General features: G+C 43.2%; 3 protein-coding genes across 17 annotated transcripts; 1 reads left to right on the top strand and 2 right to left on the bottom strand.

Annotated features, from left to right (window-relative positions):
- Positions 1-1,926: 1,926 nt before the first annotated feature.
- Positions 1,927-14,836, bottom strand: LOC112224337 (nuclear prelamin A recognition factor-like). Of its 3 annotated transcripts, none has more exons than XM_024387834.2 (11): positions 14,304-14,836; positions 12,814-12,885; positions 12,416-12,625; positions 11,767-11,899; positions 11,467-11,601; positions 10,851-10,969; positions 10,561-10,690; positions 6,352-6,424; positions 4,358-4,495; positions 4,021-4,178; positions 1,927-3,673 (listed from the first exon to the last, which is right to left on the bottom strand). In XM_024387834.2, the coding sequence occupies exons 2-11, from the start codon at positions 12,868-12,870 to the stop codon at positions 3,414-3,416; spliced, it is 1,413 nt and encodes a 470-aa protein (XP_024243602.1). In that variant the 5' UTR covers positions 12,871-12,885; positions 14,304-14,836; the 3' UTR covers positions 1,927-3,413. The 3 variants fall into 3 exon arrangements, with proteins under 3 accessions (XP_024243602.1, XP_024243603.1, XP_042161973.1); XM_024387835.2 differs by lacking the exon at positions 14,304-14,836 and adding an exon at positions 13,976-14,239; XM_042306039.1 differs by lacking the exon at positions 14,304-14,836 and having other exon boundaries at positions 12,814-13,149.
- A 50-nt stretch (positions 14,837-14,886) lies between these two features.
- LOC112224338 (cytochrome b-245 chaperone 1 homolog) lies at positions 14,887-20,103 on the top strand. 10 transcript variants are annotated; one of them, XM_042306043.1, is made up of 6 exons: positions 14,887-15,039; positions 16,133-16,220; positions 16,323-16,364; positions 16,498-16,668; positions 18,616-18,760; positions 18,998-20,103. In XM_042306043.1, the coding sequence occupies exons 2-6, from the start codon at positions 16,133-16,135 to the stop codon at positions 19,095-19,097; spliced, it is 546 nt and encodes a 181-aa protein (XP_042161977.1). In that variant the 5' UTR covers positions 14,887-15,039; the 3' UTR covers positions 19,098-20,103. The 10 variants fall into 10 exon arrangements, with proteins under 10 accessions (XP_042161977.1, XP_024243608.2, XP_024243607.2 ...); XM_024387840.2 differs by having other exon boundaries at positions 14,887-15,215; XM_042306044.1 differs by lacking the exon at positions 14,887-15,039 and adding an exon at positions 15,232-16,028.
- On the bottom strand, positions 18,623-23,755 carry hexdc (hexosaminidase (glycosyl hydrolase family 20, catalytic domain) containing). 4 transcript variants are annotated; one of them, XR_002949455.2, is made up of 14 exons: positions 23,584-23,755; positions 23,209-23,310; positions 23,009-23,124; positions 22,769-22,856; positions 22,410-22,574; positions 22,048-22,231; positions 21,839-21,910; positions 21,540-21,738; positions 21,280-21,362; positions 21,107-21,185; positions 20,904-21,014; positions 20,634-20,723; positions 20,209-20,472; positions 18,623-18,738 (listed from the first exon to the last, which is right to left on the bottom strand). XR_002949455.2 is itself a non-coding variant. In XM_024387832.2 (13 exons), exons 2-13 carry the CDS (start codon positions 23,296-23,298, stop codon positions 20,271-20,273), a joined length of 1,479 nt encoding a protein of 492 aa, XP_024243600.1. In that variant the 5' UTR covers positions 23,299-23,310; positions 23,584-23,755; the 3' UTR covers positions 18,891-20,270. The 4 variants fall into 4 exon arrangements, 2 of the variants coding, with proteins under 2 accessions (XP_024243600.1, XP_024243601.1); XR_002949454.2 differs by having other exon boundaries at positions 18,656-18,784; XM_024387832.2 differs by lacking the exon at positions 18,623-18,738 and having other exon boundaries at positions 18,891-20,472.
- Positions 23,756-24,229: the final 474 nt, after the last annotated feature.

Raw genomic sequence — 24,229 nt, 5'->3', positions numbered from 1 at the left:
CATAAAACTGTATTTTTTTGTGAAGAATCAACAACAAGTGGGACACAATCATTAAGTGGAACGACATTTATTGGATATTTCAAACTTTTTTAACAAATCAAAAACTGAAAAATTGGGCGTGCAAAATTATTCAGCCCCCTTAAGTTAATACTTTGTAGCGCCACCTTTTGCTGCGATTACAGCTGTAAGTCGCTTGGGGTATGTTTCTATCAGTTTTGCACATCGAGAGACTGAAATTTTTTCCCATTCCTCCTTGCAAAACAGCTCGAGCTCAGTGAGGTTGGATGGAGAGCATTTGTGAACAGCAGTTTTCAGTTCTTTCCACAGATTCTCGATTGGATTCAGGTCTGGACTTTGACTTGGCCATTCTAACACCTGGATATGTTTATTTTTGAACCATTCCATTGTAGATTTTGCTTTATGTTTTGGATCATTGTCTTGTTGGAAGACAAATCTCCGTCCCAGTCTCAGGTCTTTTGCAGACTCCATCAGGTTTTCTTCCAGAATGGTCCTGTATTTGGCTCCATCCATCTTCCCATCAATTTTAACCATCTTCCCTGTCCCTGCTGAAGAAAAGCAGGCCCAAACCATGACGCTGCCACCACCATGTTTGACAGTGGGGATGGTCTGTTCAGGGTGATGAGCTGTGTTGCTTTTACGCCAAACATAACGTTTTGCATTGTTGTCAAAAAGTTCAATTTTGGTTTCATCTGACCAGAGCACCTTCTTCCACATGTTTGGTGTGTCTCCCAGGTGGCTTGTGGCAAACTTTAAACAACACTTTTTATGGATATCTTTAAGAAATGGCTTTCTTCTTGCCACTCTTCCATAAAGGCCAGATTTGTGCAATATACGACTGATTGTTGTCCTATGGACAGAGTCTCCCACCTCAGCTGTAGATCTCTGCAGTTCATCCAGTGATCATGGGCCTCTTGGCTGCATCTCTGATCAGTCTTCTCCTTGTATGAGCTGAAAGTTTAGAGGGACGGCCAGGTCTTGGTAGATTTGCAGTGGTCTGATACTCCTTCCATTTCAATATTATCGCTTGCACAGTGCTCCTTGGGATGTTTAAAGCTTGGGAAATCTTTTTGTATACAAATCCGGCTTTAAACTTCTTCACAACAGTATCTCGGACCTGCCTGGTGTGTTCCTTGTTCTTCATGATGCTCTCTGCGCTTTTAACGGACCTCTGAGACTATCACAGTGCAGGTGCATTTATACGGAGACTTGATTACACACAGGTGGATTGTATTTATCATCATTAGTCATTTAGGTCAACATTGGATCATTCAGAGATCCTCACTGAACTTCTGGAGAGAGTTTGTTGAAATATCCAATAAATGTCATTCCACTTCATGATTGTGTCCCACTTGTTGTTGATTCATTCTTCACAAAAAAATACAGTTTTATATCTTTATGTTTGAAGCCTGAAATGTGGCAAAAGGTCGCAAAGTTCAAGGGGGCCGAATACTTTCGCAAGGCACTGTACATATCTACCTCGATCACACCAGCATCCCTGCACATGCAAATATTGTATTGGATCTGATTTTTTAAATATTTCCTGTATATTATATGCTTACTTAGTGTGTTTCATATTTCTTATTTCTCATGGGTTTTTTTTCTCCTAGTAATACATTATTCATTATTGCATTGTTGGGTTTTGAGTTTGCAAGAAAGGCATTCAACTGTACTTGTCACATTAAAACATGCAACTATAGTTTAGAGGTGAAAGAGCCCTAGCCTGCACTCCTAAAATGCAACCTTTGCATCACTTTATTTTTGTCAGAACAGAGGTGGATGATTTGTTGGGTTTTCCACACATTTTCAAAATTCTAGGATCTAGAGTCTATAGCATTCTAGAGAGAGAGAGAGGGGCTAAGGGATATATTCTCAGTCCCATTTCAGAATTTATTCAAATCAGACTGATTTCCAGGTTAGAATTGTTTTAATGCTCATCAATCAATATGACACAGACACTATATGGTCAAATAAAACAATAACCTTAAAAGGGCCAATCTGTGATTGGTACATTCACTTTTGGACTTGTAAATGGATTGATGTGTACCCAATAACTATTGAAAAATAGAACTTAGAAATGCCTCATGCTTAGATCAACTGTTGTACCCCATCAGAACCCTAAATATGAGCTTGTTTTATTCATTTGTTTGTAAACAATGTGAATATGAAGGAAAAAAAAGTGTTATTCACTGTGTATTCATTCCTCGTGTCACTAATTCTATGTTTTATATCTTTAACTCTGCATTGTTGGAAAAGGACACGTAAGTAAGCATTTCACTGTTTGTCTACACCTGTTGTTTACGAAGCATTTGGCTAATAACATTTGATTTGTTATGGTTAAAACTATCATTTTTAAATCATAAATGGTCAGTCTCTCTCCAGGTCCCTCTTGAAAAAGAGATGTTATCTCAATGAGAAAAATAACCTGTATTAATAAAGGCGAAACAAAATACAAATAAATGAAAAAGTCTCAATAGCTTTGTCTAGGAATTTGAGAGTGGTTATATTTCTCCATCCCTATCCCACAGCCATTTACCAAATTGATTGCAGTGATTATTACATGGATGAACACACGCAATGCAAATGGCAGTCACAACAGCACTATCAGCATTATTAGTGAGAAGATCTAGCATTTTCAATCAATCGATTGATCATTTTGGAATCACAGGAGGCAAAACAACATGTACATTTCACAGTTGAAACAAGTACACCTGGTTTTATGTTGAACACTTTGGGTATTTTTACCCCTCTGAAATGCAATACTACTAAGGCATCTAGATCCTCTTACAGGCTTAACATTCAGTACATGTTAACAGGACACATTTGTGTGAGTTTTTCAGCTTCATCCCCTTGGATCGAATATTATTCCTCCCAGGGTTACTGCTCCTTTGGCTGGCAGATGAAATGTTGTCCATCCTGCAAATGTGTCCCTCTGGATTAAATGTTGTGGTCCGCCACATAATTGATTCGCGCTGGAATCTAGCCCACATATTTGGCACTAGCGTCCGTTTCCCATATCTTTGTTTCCCCCTCCATCGTGTGAGAGAGCACAGTGGACCAGCCTCCACAGCAGTCTAGAGCAGTGAAACAGATGGAACAACAGCACCACCTTGTGGCATATTGAAGTCCAGAATCAAGTCTTTCTGGGATATACTGGTCCAGTCTTTTCCATAGATTATTCTTTAGGCAGGGTGCAAAAGACCACAAAAGCAACATCCTGGTCCTCTGGCCGTCCCCACCTATACAATGGTACCTATGGGAAGCATTGTAATGGTCCTTAGAAAAGAAAGGGTCAGTGTCCTGATTACCCCTCATATTGGGCTTTTGGATGTTGAGGTGTGTTGGAGTTTTCTGTGTGTGTGCGCGTGTGTGTACGAGAGGTGTGTGTGTGTCTTTCACCACTGTATGTGCGGGGGCTTTGTGTGTGTCAGTGTCTGGCTGGGGCTCTGCTGTGTGTACTGTGTGTGTAGGAGTGTGTTGGCGTGCGTTGAGTCCTGTCCCTCCAGCCAGTCCTGGTAGAGAAAGTGTAGGCCAGGGTTGGTGTCAGGCAGCCTGACTGGTAGACTGCTGTAGGCCTCCTCCATCTGCTGAACCAAGGCTTTGTCCACCCGGCCTCCTGTCTCTCCCTGCGCCTGCCCACGACCACTCACACAACCTGGGGAGAGAGAGGGAAGAGAATAGAAGAGGGGGAGGCAGAGAGGAGAGAGAGAGAAGATGGGAGAATGAAGGGTCAACATTCATTGGGACAATAAAGATCACACTAAATTACTACTGAAGTTTCTACATGAATTCAGCTTCCTCAGTTACATTTTCTATACTTGCAACGGTGGATTTAAGTTCAATGGCAGCCTAGTCTGGGGTTACTCAATTGTAAAAAAAAAAAAAAGATTTGTGCAAGAATTTCTAACACAGGTTTTCACAATTGCCTCGTCGCATTTACCCAAAACCAAATCAGAACTAGGAAGTAGATGTGACTGACAGGTGGCTGGGCCAATGGGTTACCTCCGGGGCAGGAGAGCACTTCCACCAATTGGTAGGGGACGTGTCCTTTCCTCATGCGGTGGACCAGGGTCTGGATGTTCCTGAAGCCGTAGACGGATGCAAACTGCAGCAGCACCTCCCCATCCCGCTCCAGACACACCTCCTGAAAGTCACGGTTCCTAGAGGGAGGAAGGGGGAGACAGAATGAGAGGGATATTTAAACTCACGTCCTCTTTTACAGCTTGCTTCCTCTACCCCCTTTCCTACCCCTCTCTGCTCTCATCCTTCCCTCTCCATCTTTCTCAGTTCAAGGTCTTCAACTTCTCTCTCTGTCTCAGTCATCCCTCTCGCAACTTACCTGAGAGTCTTGTATGTTATCTCCTCTACATCCAGACTAAACAGTTCAGAAGCAGCATATTTGAAGATGTGTTCCAGGAAGCCCTCCGATCCTCTGCCCTGGTGTCTCACCAAGGCTGGATCCCCCGCCTCACCCAGGCTAACATGGAGATGAAGAAGAACGTGACACACTGAACCGAGTCACTGAACCGAACACACAGAAATACACTCACAGACACACACATAATAATAATAAACTATTTGTTTAGGGCTTTCAATACAAGTAAAAACGTACTTCATATCATAAAATAACAAAACAGAAGTGCTAACAAAGACACAAAATATAGATTATTCAGTTGTTAGCAATTTTCAGCCAATCTCCAAACTTCCATTCTTGAGCAAGATTCTGGATGAATTGGTTTTCAAATAGCTAAAAGAGTTAAGTGCCAACAGTATTTTTCTCTTGGTCCTTGTACTCTTAGATTTAAGTACTGCATTAGACACTGTTGACCATGATGTCCTTCTGGACAGACTGGAGAGGTGAGTTGGCCTCTCCGGTCCACTTCTAAATTGGTGTAGGACCTATTTAACCGGTTGAGAGTTTGTCACCCTTGGTGAACATAAGTCAGAGAGAATACATATCACATGTGGCGTACCAAGGTTAGATTTCGAGTCCGGTACTGTTCAGTTTATATATGTTACCCCTTGGCAGCATTATCAGAAAGCATTGATTTTCACTGCTCCGCACACAATACACAGCTTTACATTTCTGTGTCACCAGAGGAATTTAGCTCCGTGGATAAATGATTAGACTGTATTAGTGATTTAAATACTTCCTCCAGCTAAATCAAGACAGAGGTAATTATTGTTGGAGCCAAAGCACAGACAGATAATTATTTTTTAATTCACTAAGCAAGGCAGTTAAGAACAAATTCTTATGTACAACGACGGCCTACCCAGATGACGCTGGGCCAATTGTGCACAGGCCTATGGGACTCCCAATCACGGCCGGACGTACAGCCTGGAATCGAATCAGGGACTGTAGTGACGCCTCTTGCACCGAGATGCCGTGCCTTAGACCTCTGCACCACTCGGGAGCCCGCACTCTAAACGCATATTTTAATTAATGGGCAATAATGATAAAACACCAGGTAAAAAACCTAGGTGTTATTTTAGATTCTGAACTCAATTTTGAATCCCACATTAGGAATGTGACCAAAAGAGCTTTTACCACAGTGCCATGATGCAGCCATTTCTCTCTCAGGCTGATACAGAGAGACTCATCAATGCTTTTTTTACAAGCAGGCGTGACTACTGTAATGCTCTCCTGTCTGGTCTACCCAAGAAAGCCATTGGTCCTCTGAAAACATACAGAATTCTGCAGCACGGGTACTGACCAGACGGAGAGCACACATTACACCGGTTTTAAGGTCTCTGCACTGGCTGCCTGTGAGTTTTAGAATTCATTTTAAGATTATTCTATTGGTTTTTAAATCAATCCACAATTGTGCACCTAAATACATGTCAGACATGCTTTTAAGTTATGTACCCAGTAGGTCCCTCAGTTCCTCTGGCACTGGCCTTTTAACTATCACAAAGCCTGGGACAAAGAGGCATGGAGAGGCAGCCTTTAGTTATTATGTCCCCAGCCTCTGGAATAGCCTGAGGGGGGCTGAAACTGTGGACATATATAAAAGAGATCTTAAAACACATCTTTTTAGCTGTGCTTTTCCTTAGGGTGCTTTTTAGTTGTTCAGTTTGTGTCTTTCTTTTGTTTAATGTTTGTTGTGTAGTAAAACATTTCAGCTTTTATTAATTTATTAGTTGATTCTTATAAAGCACATTGCGTTACATTCCATGTCTGACATGTGCTGTATAAATAAAGCTTGATTTGATTTAATTGATTAGGAGGAAGGACACACACACACACACCACCGCTTCACTGAGCAATGAGTCCCACATTGATCAATGACACAAACTTCCTGATAAGAGGCCAGTGAAAAGTGAAACACTCACACGTGGTCTAGAGGGACGGAGTCTAGGTCTGCTAGTGACACCTTCATCTGCTCCATCATGTGGAACACCTCCCCTGGAACACACACACGGATTTACAGTCTTACATTACAAATTATAAAACCTACAGGTTTACAGTATAAACACGAATGACATCCCTCACTGTCTGATGTTTCTCAATTTCTGGGGATAGAGAAGGGGTAATGAAGTGGGTCTAGGTATAGGAGACAGGGAATTGAAAGAATAGCTGGCATCGAGGCATCTTGTGTGAGAGGAGGAGGCTGGAAATGCTGAAAGGAAGAAAATAGTTGATGAAAAGAGAGAGAGAGAAAGAGGTAAAGCAGATATAAATACCTCTCCCTGTCTGAGTCTGTAATAGTAACATGTTTCAAGCAGACCACCATAGTGTTATTGGGCACAGGGACTAAGGTAACCTGCCTAAATGACTACCGACCCGTAGCACTCACCACTGTAGCCATGAAATGCATTGAAAGGCTGGTCATGGCTCCCATCAACACCATTATCCCAGAAACCCTATACCCACTCCAATTCGCATACTGCACCAACAGATGATGCAATCTCTATTGTACTCCACACTGCCTTTTCACACCTGGAAAAAATGAACACCTACGTGAGAAAGCTATTCATCGACTACAGCTCAGCGTTCAACACCATAGTGCTCTCAAAGCTCATCACTAAGCTAAGGAACCTGGGACTAAACACCTCCCTCTGTAACTGGATCCTGGACTTCCTGACGGCCCGCCCCCCAGGTGGAAAGGGTAGGTAGCAACACATCCTCCATGCTGATCCTCAACACGGGGGCCCCTCAGGGGTGCGTGCTCAGTCCCCTCCTGTACTCCCTGTTCACTCATGACTGCACGGCCAGGCATATCTCAAACACCACCATTAAGTTTGCTGATGACAACAGTGGTAGGCCTGATCACCGACAATGATGAGAGAGCCTATAGGGAGGAGGTCAAAGACCTGACCGTGTGGTGCAAGGACAACAAACTCTCCCTCAACCTGATCAAGACAAAGGAGATGATTGTGGACTACAGGAAAAGGAGTACCAAGCATGCCCCCATTCTCATTGACAGGGCTGCAGTGGAGCAGGTTGAGAGCTTCAAGATCCTTGGCGTTCACATCACCAACAAACTAACATAGTCCAAGCACACCAAGACAGTCGTGAAGAGGGTACGACAAAACCTATATCCCCTTAGAAGACTGAAAAGATTTGGCATGGGTCCTCAGATCCTCAAAAGGTTTTACAGCTGCACCATCGAGAGCATCTTGACGGGTTGCATCACTGCCTGGTATGGCAATTGCTTGGCCTCTGACCACAGGGCGTGTATGGCCCAGTACATCACCGGGGCCAAACTTCCTGCCATCCAGGACCTCTATACCAGGCAGTGTCAGAGGAAGGCCCTAAAAATTGTCAATGTCTCCAGCCACCCTAGTCCTAGACTGTTCTCTCTGCTGCCGCACGGCAAGCGGTACCGGAGTGTCAAGTCTAGGTCCAAGAGGCTTCGAAACAGCTTCTACCCCTAAGCCAGGGACTCCTGGACATCAAATAGCAACCCAGACTATTTGCATTGCCCCCACCCACTCTTCTCCACTGCAGCTGCTACGCTCTGTTATTATCTATGCATAGTCACTTTAATAACTCTACCTACATGTACATATTACCTAGACACCGGTGCCCCCGCACATTGACTCTGTACCGGTACCCCCTGTATATAACGCCGCTATTGTTATTTACGGCTGCTCTTTAATAATTTGTTATTCTTATCTCTTCAACAAGTTGTAGGTATTTTCTTAAAACTGCATTTTTGGTTAAGGGCTTGTAAGTAAGCATTTCACGGTAAGGTCTACACCTGTTGTATTCGGCACGTGACAAATAACATTTTATTTATACAGTGCCTTCAGAAAGTATTCAAAACATTTGACTTTTTCCACATTTTGTGATCAACCTGAATTTAAAATGTATTAAAATTGAGATTTTGCATCACTGGCCTACACACAAACCTCATAATGTCAAAGTGGAATGACGTTGTTTGTTTTTTGGGGGAGGGGGGATTACACGTTAATTACACATGAAAAGCTGAAATGTCTTGAGTCAATGAGTAAGCCCTTTGTTATGGCAAGCCTAAATAAGTTCAGGAAAAGCGTAAAAGCGTACTTAAAAAGTCACATAAATATGTTGCATGGACTCCGTGTGCAATAATAGTGGTGAACATCATTGTTGAATGACGACCTCATCTCTGTACCCCACATTATTTGTAAGGTCACTCAGTCGAGCATTGCATTTGAAACATTCAACCACAAAGAACAGGGAGGTTTTTCCAATGGGTCGCAAAGAAAGGCACCTATTGGTAGATGGGTAAAAATACAAAAAAGCAGACATTGAATATCCCTTTGATCATGGTGAAGTTATTAATTACACTTTGGATGGTGTATTAATAAACAGTCACTACAAAGATACATTGTAGTGACTGTGTATTTCCTAACTCGGTTGCCGGAGAGCAAGGAAACCGCTCAGGGACTTCACCGAGGCCAGTTTAATGGCTGTGATGGGGAAAAAAACAGGATGAAAAGAAGAAAGCCTGTACAGAATAAAATATATTCCAAAACATGCATCCTGTTTGCAATAAGGCACTAAAGTAAAACTTCAAAAAATGTGTCAAAGAATTTATTAACTTGTCTGGTCTGGGGCAAATCCACACAACACGTCACCGAGTAGCACTCCTCATATTTTTAAGCATGGTTGTGGCTGCATCATGTTATGGGTCTGCTTGTCAACAAAAATATGATTCAGACCCTTTACTCAGTACATCTGTATTTGGGGAGTTTCTCCCATTCTTCTCTACAGATCCTCTCAAGCTCTGTCAGTTTGGATGGGGAGCATCCCTGCACATCCATTTTCAGGTCTCTCCAGAGATGTTTGATGGGGTTCAAGTCCGGGCTCTGACTTGTCCCGAAGCCACTCCGTTGTCCTGTTGGAAGGTGAACCTTCACCCCAGTCTGAGGTCCTGAGCACTCTGCAGCAGGTTTTCATCAAGGATCTCTCTTTACTTTGCTCCGTTCATCTTTCCCTCGATCCGGACTAGTCTCCCAGTCCCTGTCGCTGAAAAATATCCCCACAGCATGATGCTGCCACCACCATGCTTCACCATAGGGATGGTGCCAGGTTTCCTCCAGGTTTCCGCTTGGTATTCAAGACAAAGAGTTCAATCTTGGTTTCATCAGACCAGAGAATCCTATTTCTCATGGTCTGAGAGTCTTTAGGTGCCTTTTGGCAAACTCCAAGCGGGCTGTCATGTGCCTTTTACTGAGAAGTGGCTTCTGGCCACTCTACCATAAAGGCCTGATTGGTGGAGTGCTGCAGATATGGTTGTCTTTCTGGAAGGTTCTCCCATCTCCACAGAAGAACTCTGGAGCGCTGTCAGAGTGACCATTGGGTTTTTGGTCACCTCCCTGACCAAGGCCCTTCTCCCCGATTGCTCAGTTTGGCCAGCTCTAGGAAGAGTCTTGGTGGTTCCAAACATTTTCCATTTAAGAATGATGGAGGCTATTGTGTTCTTGGGGACCTTCAATGCTGCAGAAATGTTTTGGTACCCCTCCCCAGATATGAGCCTCGACACAATCCTGTCTCTGAGCTCTACAGGCAATTCCTTTGATCTCATGGCTTGCAGCACTTTCAACTGTGGGACCTTATTAGACAGGTGTGTGCCTTTCCAAATAATGTCCATCAATTGAATTCATCACAGGTGGACTCCAATCAAGTTTTAGAAACAAATCAAGGATGATAAATGGAAAGAGGATGTACCTCAGCTCATTTTCGAGTCTCATAGCAAAGGGTCTGAATACTTATGTAAATAATGTATTTATGTTTTTGCTACATTTGCAAACATAAAAAAAAACTGTTTTCACATTGTCATTTTGGGGTATTGTGTGTTATTTTTTAAATGTTGGAATAAGGCTGTAATGTAATAAAATGTGGAAAAAGTCAAGGGGTCTGAATACTTTCCGAATGCACATTAGTGTTTTATTTGTCGTAATTATTTTTACAAAAAAAGTTGTAATTATTCTTCCACTTTGACAGAGTATTTTGTGTAGACTGTTGACACAAAAAAAAATACAAATCCATTTTAATCCCAGAAAATGTGGAAAAAGTCAAGGGGTGTAGAAGTAGAGGTAATGAGAGCATAGTACCGGATGTGAGGACACAGTCCACGTCTCTGCTCTCCAGGAGACTGTTGTAGAACTCCTCTCGCACTGCCTCCAGTTTCTTATCAAAGCATGGAGCCACCATAATATGGTAAAGCTTGTCTGGGCTCAGCTTCTACAAACACAAAGCAGACACCACTATTCACCTGCTGTGTGAGATGAGTAACATGGTTAAAACACATGAATAGTGTGGCATCAATCACTATTCACATGTTCTCATGAGTTTCATTTAATTGTATGCCGATGGGTTGTTACGACACACAAATAGCGCTGACCTGTTGTTTGGTGAAATAGTCTTTGACCAGACAGCCCATGATCTGTTGAGGAGACCTGGCCGTACAGATGTGAGGAGTGACCAGACTGCCCAGAACACGCTCAGCGTACCGGATCCACCCTGAACAGAAATAGAATAATGAAATTAACTTGAGTCCTAAGCTTATGGTTTTATTATCTAAAGGGATGGGGTCAGAAAAATGTGTAGAGCGAGCAAGACTGAAACTGAAAAAAAGAGAACGAGTACACGAGAGAGCGTAAGTAAGCATTTCACGGTAAGGTCTACACCCGTTGTATTCGGTGCATGTGACAAAAACAATTTGATTTGAATGAGAGAGCAGGAGAGGGAGGGCGACTCCCCTCCTGAAAGGCCTATCTCCAGGGAAGGGAGTGGTGTGAGGCTGTGTCTGTATCTCTCCCTCCCAGCCCGGCTCCGCTATCTCTACTTTCAAATAGGAGCTAGGTCCAACCCTTAATACCCGTACCTTAATAATGCCACACATCCCTCAAACAGCACACACAAATGTTAAACTTAATATTTTATACTCAGGTTGTGGTGTGTGTGTGTGCGCGCAGAGGGAAAGAGGGGGAGGAACAAGGAGATTGTGTAAATATTACCTGGACAGGAGGAGGTGAACATGGGTAGGGCCTGGCTATCATGGTGCCTCCTGCTGTACCTCTGGACAAAGTCTCTCTGGCTCTCCAGAATACTGAAGCCTGCTGCTAGAGTGGTATCAAAGACATACTGCACTCCTACAGACAGAGAGAGAGAAGAAGGGAAGAGAATGATTCATCTGTTATGGTAGATGCCAATGAATGTACCTCTCTCTCTCGCTCTCATATCTTTGAGGAAACTACAGGGCTTGTCTGGAATTCCCAGTCAACACAGAGACATAGATACTGTACATGCTCACTTACCCAGGCTCTTGAGGAAGCCACAGAGCTTGCGTGTGGCCTCAGGAATGTCCAGACCGTACTTGACAGCGAAGAAAGGCAGAGACTGGGGACACACTGACACCACCAGGACCTGGTGTTTGGACACATCACACTTCTGCAATGACAAAAAGAGGGAGAGAGGGACTTGTTAAATGTTGGCCCGAGAAGAGAGAGACCATTTACCTGGCATCAACACTGAATGCCCCATACATTTCAGTGATGTGAAATAAAACAATCAGTCTGCATACCAGGCAAAGATACCAGCAATAACAACCCACATTAAAACAAATCTGGCATGAGGTCATCTGGAAACTAAGTACAGCAAAGATAACACAATTGTTCCCCTTTCCTCTCAGACAGTATATACCCTTGTCTCTTTAGCTACTATTGAAGCCTTGACATCATAAAGCCTCTCAGATCTCCACAAGTGCTTAGGTAGGCTAATCATGTGAGGTGTCCAGGTTTGTACTCATTAGTGACCACCTCAGCAAAAACCTTTTGAAACAAAAAAGGGAAAACATCAGTTCTTATTAGATAAGTTCATATAGTCCCTCCCCGTTTCAGTCCGTTTTCTTCCATTTGGTGCCTATTGAAGATGACCAAGGTAGCCTGGTCAGTGGTCCAGTAGTACCTTGTTGAGACCCAGGACGCGGGCCACCTCCTCCAGGTTCTGTTGGGAGATCTTTAGGCTCTCCTCCTCAGACACACAGCCCTCACAGGACAGACAGGCACTCAGCAACACCTGCTGCTTGAGGAGATGGGAGGAGGCAGGGACCTCTCCGTTGGCTACATCTTCCTCCGGAACGGAACTACGGTCTTCATCACTCGGCTTCTTGTTGCACTGGAAATTACCAATCAAACAATTTTTTTAAAAATGAATCAATGTTAGAATTGGACACAATATATGATGTTTGACTGTAACGTGCAAAAAGTAATGACCTCAAACAACTCGGTCAGATAAGACTGGATGGACAATTTCAGTTGCAGAGACACTTGCGCACTGAAACCACAAACATTCCATGGGCTCACCTGTTTAGTGCAATTCTCACACTTCTCCCTGCGTCTTCTGATGTTCTCTTCTGACATTTTTCTGTGAAATGGCTGTGGGTTGGATTTCACACAAACACAGGATCAGTAAGCCATCCAACTCTGGAATAGACCTGGAATCTTCACAACACTTCTACACATTTTCCTTGGACAACTGTGGTGCCAACTACTCTACGATCCAAACTAAAAGGCTAGCATTTGTGTGTGGGTGTGTGACTCAACTCCACCCAACTTCTACATCATTAGCCCTGTCCTAACCAATCAAGATAATTCTTCTTATCTCAACAGCAGCATATAATAAAGATGGTAAACTGCCGACAAAACAGCTTCCATATCACAACAAAGCATACATAATTGCACCAAGTGTTTCAATAGGCAGGCAATAAAGCTTTATTTGTATAGGCTATGCCATGATAACTATTATGTTGACGGAGAGCCAAAGAATGGACCCAAACCATCTGTGTGTGTCCTCCGAGAAGACTACTGTATTCAAAATGGGCTTACATAGTATACAGTAAATAAAGACAAAAACAATCATAAATTATTATTATACATCATTCATCATCATAATTGATATAATAAATGTTAAATAAAGGCTGAAGTCTCTGTTAGAACATATAGGCCTATTATCAGGACCCAATATAAACAGCCATTTATTTAGCTATGTATATCCTGGTAAGGGTTAATTATCTATGATTATGCTTTAAATCTCTAAACAGTAATTGGGGGGAGAAAAACATTCCTTGCTTGGCAACAAATGTGCAATGTCTGGCATGGCTCAGATAACCTATGACGCCTATACCAGGCTCCATCATCAGCCATTAAATGTATTAGTTAAGAATGGTTCTATTAACAAAGGCTGAGGGTGTATATCGGTTTGTTAATCCAGCTCGCTCTGGATAAACAAATGAACAATTAATTGACCAACTGTGTGGAAAAACAAACATTCAGTGTCGAAGGTCTTGGCTTTGTCCCTTCCAAATGTGGTATATCTAATAAGATGAGAGGTGCACCGAAATATTTTTGCACAAAGAAATTGATGAGAAGTGTGCATTCTCCAATGATGAACCGGAAACACTGACACATTTGTTTTACAGATGTTCGTACACTATTAGATTTCGGAGAGATATGGAGGAGTACATACCGAGTAAAACTGGTCACTTTATTGATACTTTGAACTCTTTGAAATGGAGAACTAACGTCATGATTCTGGTCAACGTTATATCCACAAAACCATGTAAAAAAATATATTTCAAAAAAATCAACCCCCTGCTTTAACGTGTTTTTGATATAATTTGTTTTAATTGAGTCTTAAAATACTAAATAATAGAGCTTATCTAAAGTCCATTATTATAACGAATTATCTTGTCATGTTTTGTGTGTCTTTCACGTTCTTGGCAATTCTTGAACTCAATGACATCTGATTTTCCCGTATTTATTACTTCACTGCACGCACGCACTCACTCACTCACCGGTTGGACGTTTTCTACTAGTCTGACTTTATACAAATGACTTCAGACACCTTTCAAGCTGTTTCGTAAAGGAGAAAGGGGGAGTTTGAGCCAGGGTAATATGTAGCGATGTTTACTTAGCAATATCTGAAGCTATTACGATACCACTGAAAGGCTATAATGGACAATATGCGACTCCGCGACGGTTTCTGTCACAAGACCGTCTGATGTAGAAATGAGTCGGGGGTTCCAGACCGGTTTTCCAGACGGCTTGACATCAGAATTCGTGAACATTGAACTATAAAAGAACATGAGTGAATCCATTGAGCCCCGGTCAATCAAGAGCGCATGCGTAAAACCCGGTTCCCTTTGGGTGCGTCACGCGCCACACTTTTGGTGTAAATCAATGACTATATTCTAGTACTGTAAGACACTTCAAATCAAATATGATTGAGATGCGTTTTTTCTTCTTCTATGGGTTTGTGTTATTAAAATATCCGAGACAAGTTGTTAGAAATATTGTTTCCTCTACATTTTTTATCATGAGGGGGTGGATAAACTGTAGCTCATGTCATCATCTAATCAGCATAGACGTAACCCGGAAGAAATCAACACATTCCCACTGTGCGTTGTTACTGTAAAATGAAATTAATTGGGACTTTTCAAAAATTTTAGACATGTAACTGTCACTATCATCAAGCCGATTTGACACATTATTCAGCGTGTATCATTTTAGGATTCCAGTTGAAAGTGTAAGGTAGGAGAGAGATGAATAGGCATATGGGGATACATTATTTCATTTATAGGCGAGATGATGAATGAGTGATCGGCAACACTATGAATGTCCCGCCTACTTCCTGGATCATGCCCACTGTTTTTGAATGGCATTCAAAATTATATAATCATATTCATGAAAACGCGGTCATTGAAGATGTATGTAAAATTATATTCGTGGATTAATTTACTTCTATCTGATTCCTTTCATGAACGTTTTCATTGTTTTCTTTTTTTGTAAATGAATACCTTCATAACGAATAGAATTATAAATATATCTTAAAATATATATTTCACAGGGACCTGCTGCTGACTGTGAGGCAGGTTGTTACTGTGAGTGAGTGGTTGGGGGGACCGGAGGGGTGTGTGTGTGTGAGTTGAGAGAGCACTACAGCTATTGGCACGCGCGCACGTCGTGACATACATTGCAGAATAACTTATTCCATTCCCTTCAATGTTACAGTTTTCCTCTAATGTAGACGTTGTCAGGAGAGCTGCTGGAGTAGATGAACTGTTGGCCTCCCGAGTGGCGCAGCGGTCTAAGGCACAGCTTGCAATAATTATTATGAGGAAAACTGAATTTAGCTTCCAACGTCGTTACAAGTTACTACGATAATCTTTAATTGTCTCGGTAACATTATGGACAAGGGGTTTACAATATAAATGGCAACTCCTCTTGCTGTGAAAAAAAGGAGCTTGTTTTCAGGCCTTTTGGGCACTTTTTGAGTTGTCATTGGTCTGGAAATTTTGCTTGACCTGGCAACCCTGCTCTCAGAGAGAAGGGGGATATCTGTCAGAAGTAAAACATAGCATTTTGTATTTCAGATCTGCTTCCCCATTTCCTCAACACTGACAATTTCCCTGTTTAAACATCCTGGTTTCCATTCATCCGTGATCATTATTCATAACTTCAATATTGAACCAACATGGCCATGTTCTACTTCAGACATACATCCTCCCTCTTTCCTTGAAGTAAGCACAGAATTACAAGAGTAAGCAATGGTTCTTTATATTATATAGCTTTTGTCTATCCATATTCTATACAATTTGTTCATGTCTGCCTGTCGGTCTGTAAGATGGGGTATATGCAGGTAGAGGAGCACACCACCAACATGTTACACCTGAAGAGGTCGCCTGGCATCCGCTCCTGGTCGCTGCTCATAGGTAGGATCATGATGTGTGTGTTTATATTTACTGAGTTTATTTCTTTGAATGCAATGTCAGAAAATAAATTGACCCAGCATTTGGTCCCTTTTCTGATTTCAGGTATTGCGTCCATTGGCCTGGCTGCTGCATACTACAGCTCCGGTACAACCTGATTTACAGGCATCACCAGTGCCAGCCTGTCCCGTCTTGAATCCGTCATCAATTACATAATTAAGACAGAATGGGGGGAAAAAATGTCTGCCTGTCTCTCATCCCCATTTTCTGGTCTTTCCAGACAGTATCCTGTGGAAGCTTTTCTACGTGACGGGCTGTCTGTTCGTGGCCATGCAGAACATGGAGGAGTGGGAGGAGGCAGTGTTTGATAAAACCAAGAAAGTGATAGAGCTGAAGACCTTCAGTCTGTATGCCCTGATTCTCACCATGTGTAGGAGAGGCCAGGAGAAAGGTGAGAAACATCACCTAATGTGTCCTGTACAGTACTTTCACATGGAACCTCCTTTACCAATTAGGGTAGATTAGATGGGATGAGTTTTACGATTGGAATCCAGTTAGCGCAGGGGTCTTCCAACGGGGTCTCTCCCTGTCTCCATCCTTGCTCCCTCACATACCCTCCCTCTCCTGTTGTCGCCCTTCCGTCACCTGCCCCAAATTCAAATCAAATAAAATTGTATTTGTCACATACACATGGTTAGCAGATGTTAATGCGAGTGTAGCGAAATGCTTGTGCTTCTAGTTCCGACAATGCAGTAATAACCAACAAGTAATCTAACTAACAATTCCAAAACTACTGTCTTATACACAGTGTAAGGGGATAAAGAATATGTACATAAGGATATATGAATGAGTGATGGTACAGAGCAGCATAGGCAAGATACAGTAGATGGTATCAAGTACAGTATATACATATGAGATGAGTATGTAAACAAAGTGGCATAGTTAAAGTGGCTAGTGATACATGTATTACATAAGGATGCAGTCGATGATATAGAGTACAGTATATACGTATGCATATGAGATGAATAATGTAGGGTAAGTAACATTATATAAGGTAGCATTGTTTAAAGTGGCTAGTGATATATTTACATCATTTCCCATCAATTCCCATTATTAAAGTGGCTGGAGTTGAGTCAGTGTCAGTGTGTTGGCAGCAGCCACTCAATGTTAGTGGTGGCTGTTTAACAGTCTGATGGCCTTGAGATAGCTGTTTTTCAGTCTCTCGGTCCCAGCTTTGATGCACCTGTACTGACCTCGCCTTCTGGATGATAGCGGGGTGAACAGGCAGTGGATCGGGTGGTTGATGTCCTTGATGATCTTTATGGCCTTCCTGTAACATCGGGTGGTGTAGGTGTCGTAGAGGGCAGGTAGTTTGCCCCCGGTGATGCGTTGTGCAGACCTCACTACCCTCTGGAGAGCCTTACGGTTGAGGGCGGAGCAGTTGCCGTACCAGGCGGTGATACAGCCCGCCAGGATGCTCTCGATTGTGCATCTGTAGAAGTTTGTGAGTGCTTTTGGTGACAAGCCGAATTTCTTCAGCCTCCTGAGGTTGAAGAGGCGCTGCTGCGCCTTCTTCACGATGCTGTCTGTGTGAGTGGACCAAATCAGTTTGTCGTTGATGTGTATGCTGAGGAACTTAAAACTTGCTACCCTCTCCACTACTGTTCCATCGATGTGGATAGGGGGGTGTTCCCTCTGCTGTTTCCTGAAGTCCACAATCATTTCCTTAGTTTTGTTGACGTTGAGTGTGAGGTTATTTTCCTGACACCACACTCCGAGGGCCCTCACCTCCTCCCTGTAGGCCGTCTCGTCGTTGTTGGTAATCAAGCCTACCACTGTTGTGTCGTCCGCAAACTTGATGATTGAGTTGGAGGCGTGCGTGGCCACGCAGTCGTGGGTGAACAGGGAGTACAGGAGAGGGCTCAGAACGCACCCTTGTGGGGCCCCAGTGTTGAGGATCAGCGGGGAGGAGATGTTGTTGCCTACCCTCACCACCTGGGGGCGGCCCGTCAGGAAGTCCAGTACCCAGTTGCACAGGGCGGGGTCGAGACCCAGGGTCTCGAGCTTGATGACGAGCTTGGAGGGTACTATGGTGTTGAATGCCGAGCTGTAGTCGATGAACAGCATTCTCACATAGGTATTCCTCTTGTCCAGATGGGTTAGGGCAGTGTGGTTGAGATTGCATCGTCTGTGGACCTATTTGGGCGGTAAGCAAATTGGAGTGGGTCTAGGGTGTAAGTGATATGGTCCTTGACTAGTCTCTCAAAGCACTTCATGATGACGGAAGTGAGTGCTACAGGGCGGTAGTCGTTTAGCTCAGTTACCTTAGCTTTCTTGGGAACAGGAACAATGGTGGCCCTCCCCATACCCTTCCTCTCCTCCGGTCTCGGTCTTTCAGTGGTGATGGTCATGAGGCACCTGCGTGACGTATGTGTTCAGGAGGAGAAGGTGCGCTACCCAGGGAAGGGCTACCTGCTGGTGCTGCGACTGGCCACAGTTTTCTCCTACTCCCTCACACAGACTGCCACCATGGGGGGACACAGGTGAGATAGGGTCTTATAATAGACCTAACATGGAAGATGTGTGTTAAAGGATTAGAACACAGGTTTCCCAGGATCTGAAAACATTGTAGAATATTTACTATAACAGTTCAAGAATGGCATGGAACAGAAGTAAAATTAGACAAATGTATTTAATGTTTTGATTGTCAAAATATTCCTGCTGTCTATTTTTGATCACAACTAGTTGTTTGATCCTGTTCTTTCCCCCCTCTCCATCAGTGATGTGGAGGCAGTGGCTTCGTTGCTCAAGCGTTTCCTGGGTCTGGAGGAGCTCCAGTGTCGCTGGAGGAAGAGGCAGTCAGGGAGGAAGATGCACTGAACCCCAGCACTGACTCCAGAGAAGAGGGGGACTCAGTGCAGTAGAAGGAGAAGAGATGAGGGGAAGCCACAGCAGACTTGAAATGCACCCAAATATATTTTACAGCATTTTGTAGTATCCCTGATACTATAAATTGCCTTAAATACGCTTCAATTGTAGAGTTTTCCACAGAATATTTAAACAAATTCATAGTTTGTGTTGCCTGTTCTTCAAAAACAATCATTACTTTATTAGACTCAACCCTATAATTACAGTGCCTTTCTATTTAAATGTAATCAGTATGTGTGAAATACTCATTCAAAACATTCCCACAGTTTAGGGAACACAGTGTGTTTGAGACCTCCCAAGTGATAATCTTGGTCTAGTAGGATTGTCTCTACTCACTGCAACCATCCATCCATCTGAATGCATGTGACTGTAAACTATAATCAAGCATGGATTTCCAGGGATCAGTTAAGAATGTTTGCCTGTTTTTATGTTAAAGTAAATACTTGCATGTCTTTCAGCATTGATGGGTCTCATCACTAGGGTCAGACAGAATCTGGGGAGGCAAAACCTCTAGAATGAACTTAATCTAACAGCTTCTACATCTGCATTGCCTGCTGTTTGGGGTTTTGGGCTGGGTTTCTGTATAAAACTTTGACATCTGCTGATGTAAAAAAGGGTATAATAACTACATTTGATTGATTTATTATTCATAGGGTAAACTACAGATTTCATCTGGCCTTATATACACAAAACGAAAGACCAGTCTCAGGTAACATCCCTGTCCATAGACAAATGTGTTAATAACAATATGTATGTTTGACAAATAAACTGTATTACATTGTATCTGGACTGTATTTAACTAAGTTACTGCATCTGTTGGCAAGAGGAAGGTGAGTGTAGATGCCTTCTGTTGCTTGAAAGAAAGAATGCATGAGATATTTTGGGTCCAGTTAGTGTGTGTTGCTGGATGACTTCAGGTACTGGTTTGCCTAGTCTTTTTTTTTTTTTTTTTTTTTTTACTTTAAAAAACCAAACTTTTATATATTTATTTTTGCTTTTTTGTTAACAAACATAATTAAATAAAAGTTGCTTTTTGAAAATCATGGAATAATTTTCTCACTACCTCTTGGACCTCACTGTATGAAGTCTGCATGGATAGATCGCTTTCCGGACCCAGGCTAAACCTTACTGCCCAACCATAGAAGCTGAGACGTTCTGGGGTACCATCTCTAGTAGGCTGGCTCTGGTGTCCTCCAGGACCCTCTGGAGGGGAGCCACCACGGGGCTGACATGCTGCTCTACCCACTCCTGAGCTGTGGAGGCTGGGTACAGACGCACCATCTCCTTCTTCACCATCGCCACTCTCTGCTCCACAAGAGCCAACAATCTGGGGGAGAGGAGGGAGGGTGGTTGAAAGAAACACGGGTGAGCACATTTATTTTTGTTTAGGGGGAGGGTTGTTCGGGTTCATTTAAAAAACAACTATATGAGGGAGTGAAAAACCTTAGCATATAAACAGTGGTGGAATACAAACATTCAGATGCTTACGTCATGGCTTGACTCTGTAACTGATGAGCAATAAGTGGGCTGACTATCTTTCTCTGTCTGTGGTAAGGAGTGAACCAGCCTCTCACAAACCTGAGAACCACAGAGCAATATGTGTCAAGGTTAGAGAGCTCTTTAATTAAAGGATTTTATAGGAGTAATCAAGAAATCATTAAGTGTGCCTTTATAGCAGTGGTCACAAAGCCTCTTCCTAGAGTGCTACAGGGTGTGCAGGCTTTAGTTCCAGCCCATGTGGCTGCTGGCTTCACTCACATGTTGTCTTCAAAATGGCGGAGTTCTTCTGACTGCAGTATTGCTGTTAGTTCCACAACAAGCTCTGCCAACCTCCTCCCTGGAAACAGCACAGAGTCACCTGTAGTGGAGCTAGGGCAGGGCACAGAGAGACAGACACTTTTAGGATTAAAAACACAATCCCCTTATAACAGAGGAGCATTTTCTGTTTTGAAGGGTCTCACCTTTCCATGGTTTCTACCTCTACAGAAGAGATGCCCAAAGTCTTTGTCACCCTGCTCTGAGCCTCCGGGCTGAACTGGCCTGTAGCACACACAGAACCACCATCAACACAGGTCAGGTGCTATTACAATACCTCAAGGATCACATCAAAGTGTATATGGAGAAAAGTATTGACCATGTGTGAGTGTCTGTAGACTGGAGGCCAGGGAGGGCAGAGCTAGGGGCAGCAACTCACACAGCACAGACAGGTGGTCATATCTATTGTTGAAATAAGATTATTAAATAGATTATGGCTAAATCATAACATCATACATTTTGGCACAAACATCCCATGAATTACGCAAAAGTCTGACGCATTGTATGATTTAGACAAGTCTGATTTTGCCCCATGACATAATAATTTAGATGAAAACAAGTGAATTCTCTCTGTTTCACCTCTGCCAGCCAGTGAGGGCGATGCCCAGCATGTGTATGCCTTCAGGCAGGGCTGCTGCCACCTGTAGCCACTGTAGATGGTTGTCCACATGTCTCTGTGTGCTGGTCACACAGGTGTGGACATTAGTAGAGCCTTTGAAGGCACTGGCTGCCCACAGTTCTGACAGCCCTGCACCACTGTACCTCTCCAATAGATATACTGGAGAGGGGAAAGGAGATGGGAAACATTGACATTAAGCACAAATAGTGTTTGTCTATGTGCATAGTGACACTGTTCTAGTAAAACCACTAGTTCTTACCTGTGTTTTTCACATCTAGGGTGGGGTTGTAGTCCCACAGCATCAACTGTACCAATCCTACTAAACCACTGCCTGGCAAACAGGTAAAAGCAGCAAATGTTAGTGGATTGCAAACTTTTCTGGCCCATAGACTACTTTCAGGCTAAAACATTGAAATGATTGTTTGTGTAACTTTGCAGAACTATCACTTTAAGAGCCTGTACCCTGACCTTTCAGTGTGTCGTGGTCCATCCCTCTCAACATGTCATCCCACATGATCATGTTGAGGTTTGGCCACGCCTCCCTGACGCCCTTTGCTACCCTGGTCACATGACTGAGGAACAGCTGCTGTACTGTACGGCCAGGCGTGCTCAGCCAGCGTCTAGATTCCTCTCCCTCACCTAGCAGGTACACCTGAGGACGCATGATATGGGGGGGGCTTACAATTAAAGTGGTGTCATGCATTGTTCATCATTAGAAAGTTATTTCAATCTTGTATGCATCTCAATATGGCTTCCTTTCCTCATCTCCTCCCCTTCGTCTGCACTTTTTTTTTTTTTTATTCCAAAAGGATCAAAATACCAGGCCTCACCTCGTCAGCTCCAATGTGCAGGCTGGTGCTGCCTGGGTGGAGCTCCACCACCTGGCGAAGCATCTCCTCTACCAGCCTCACACCCTCCTCTCTGTGGGGGTTCAGAGTGCCCAGGCAGTGGCCCACCTCCCTCAGCCCCCACAACGACTTGTGCTTCAACACAAACTGAGAGAGGGGGGGGGGGTGAGAAGTTCTGTGAGAGAGTGAGTGATAAAGGAGGCAAAGAAAGACAAGAATATCAAAGATACTAAGACAATACAACCACATGCAACAACATAAATTGGCCTCAATCTCTATGATTAGTAAGTGGGGTATGATATGAACAGGTGGGAGGCAGATATGTGTTCCCCCTCTCTCACCTCCATGTGTCCAAATGTCTGCACCAGAGGAATGACCTCTAACCCTTGGGACTTGGCCACTTCCTGAATGGACAGGACCTCCTCACGACTGCAGCAGAGAGAGGAGAATCATTACCTGTCAGGAAGAACCATTTTTTTTCTCACTTTCTAGCGAGGCCAAGATAGTGATGTTCGAGGATAAGAGTTGATATCAGTGATTGGCTTTAGGCCAACCTGTATGGTGGATGTGTGTAGCCCAACCTGTATGGTGAATGCTGAGTGGATTGCAGCACCTTCAGCTCGCCTTCATAGGGGAACATGTCTTCATACTCCACCAATATACCGTCAACACCCAGACCAGAAAAAAGACCAATCAGCTGGAGAGAGGGAACAGTCATGTCAGACAGACCTCTTGCATTCAACACACAAATAAGGAAGAGATAGGTGAGCAGTGCTATTACCTTGTGCAGGTAATCAATTCTAGGAGGTGCTCCTTTCAGATCCAGGTGAACCAGCTTCTTCCCCTTGGGCCATGCTGGTAAAGCATCCATTGTAGCTGAAATCTGGAGGGCAGCAAGTAAATTACTATGTACAATGATAATGCATAAATTACCATTACAATACAATGCTCGACTTTTGATAATGAAAGGAGTAGCCTACTATACAAACGTTGCCTTTACATTCATACAATTTGCATTTAGGCTGAACCAGGTCAGGTTTAGTCAGAGAAGACGATGAATTTGACGAGTCGCCTTTCTAGCCCAGAAAGCTACCATGTTTGTTGCCATTAGACAGCTCTGAAAGCATTATAATGTCAAAATACGTTTGTTACTCACAAATATGGCGTTTCGCTGAGCAACTATCTTTATTTACTACAGTCCCGCCCTGTATCTAAATACAAATGTACAAGCAACCGAAAATATGCCTTGTCAGGAAAGAATCGTTATTGTTTTTGACCAAGTGCTCATGCGCCAAATCCATCGTAGGGAAGTTTTCTTCTTCGATTAAGTTTAACGGCGGTTGGCATCCAATATTTATCGTGCATTACCGCCACCAACTCTACCGGGGTAAAAAAGGAAACTCCGTAAACTACTCTGTGCGCGGCAGTAACGACTGATTTTATTGATGGAGGTGCCGAAGAGGTGGACTTGGTCAAAAATAATACAGATTCTTTCCAGACTTTCTAATTTTTGTCGGTTGCCTGTACATTTTTATTTACTGGTAGACCTGTTTTGCAAGTACAAACCAGGCACCTGTTGTTCACAAGCTTATCTGCCATAGACTGTAGAAAATATGAACGATGACGTCACCCCATACGATTGCGTCTCCTATCAGAATACTTAGTAGCACACTTGAAGATCAGGAAGTGCCATTTCAGCATGCTACCATCTTCCAAGTCTGGGTATCTGCAGCTCAATATCTGACAGAGCTCTAGAGTTCCACTGTGGAGATGGGAGAACATACCAGAAGGACAACTATCTC

The sequence above is a fragment of the Oncorhynchus tshawytscha genome, linkage group LG25 (genome assembly GCF_018296145.1).
Source record: "Oncorhynchus tshawytscha isolate Ot180627B linkage group LG25, Otsh_v2.0, whole genome shotgun sequence".
Taxonomy (NCBI): Eukaryota; Metazoa; Chordata; class Actinopteri; order Salmoniformes; family Salmonidae; genus Oncorhynchus; species Oncorhynchus tshawytscha.
This window is presented reverse-complemented; position numbering and strand designations above follow the sequence as displayed.

Coding starts and splice junctions, on each gene's coding strand:
- LOC112224338 (XM_024387836.2), top strand. CDS start 15,120: ATGAATGTCCCGCCTACTTCCTGGATCATGCCCACTGTTTTTGAATGG. Junction 15,216..16,132: donor AAAACGCGGTCATTGAAGAT/GTATGTAAAATT, acceptor TCGGTCTGTAAG/ATGGGGTATATGCAGGTAGA. Junction 16,365..16,497: donor TGCTGCATACTACAGCTCCG/GTACAACCTGAT, acceptor TGGTCTTTCCAG/ACAGTATCCTGTGGAAGCTT.
- LOC112224337 (XM_024387834.2), bottom strand. CDS start 12,870: ATGTCAGAAGAGAACATCAGAAGACGCAGGGAGAAGTGTGAGAATTGC. Junction 10,691..10,850: donor ACTATTTCACCAAACAACAG/GTCAGCGCTATT, acceptor TTGTGTTTGTAG/AAGCTGAGCCCAGACAAGCT. Junction 6,425..10,560: donor GGACTGTGTCCTCACATCCG/GTACTATGCTCT, acceptor TGTGTGTTCCAG/GGGAGGTGTTCCACATGATG.
- hexdc (XM_024387832.2), bottom strand. CDS start 23,298: ATGGATGCTTTACCAGCATGGCCCAAGGGGAAGAAGCTGGTTCACCTG. Junction 22,575..22,768: donor AGACATTTGGACACATGGAG/GTGAGAGAGGGG, acceptor CCCCTCTCTCAG/TTTGTGTTGAAGCACAAGTC. Junction 22,232..22,409: donor TGCACATTGGAGCTGACGAG/GTGAGGCCTGGT, acceptor ATGCGTCCTCAG/GTGTACCTGCTAGGTGAGGG.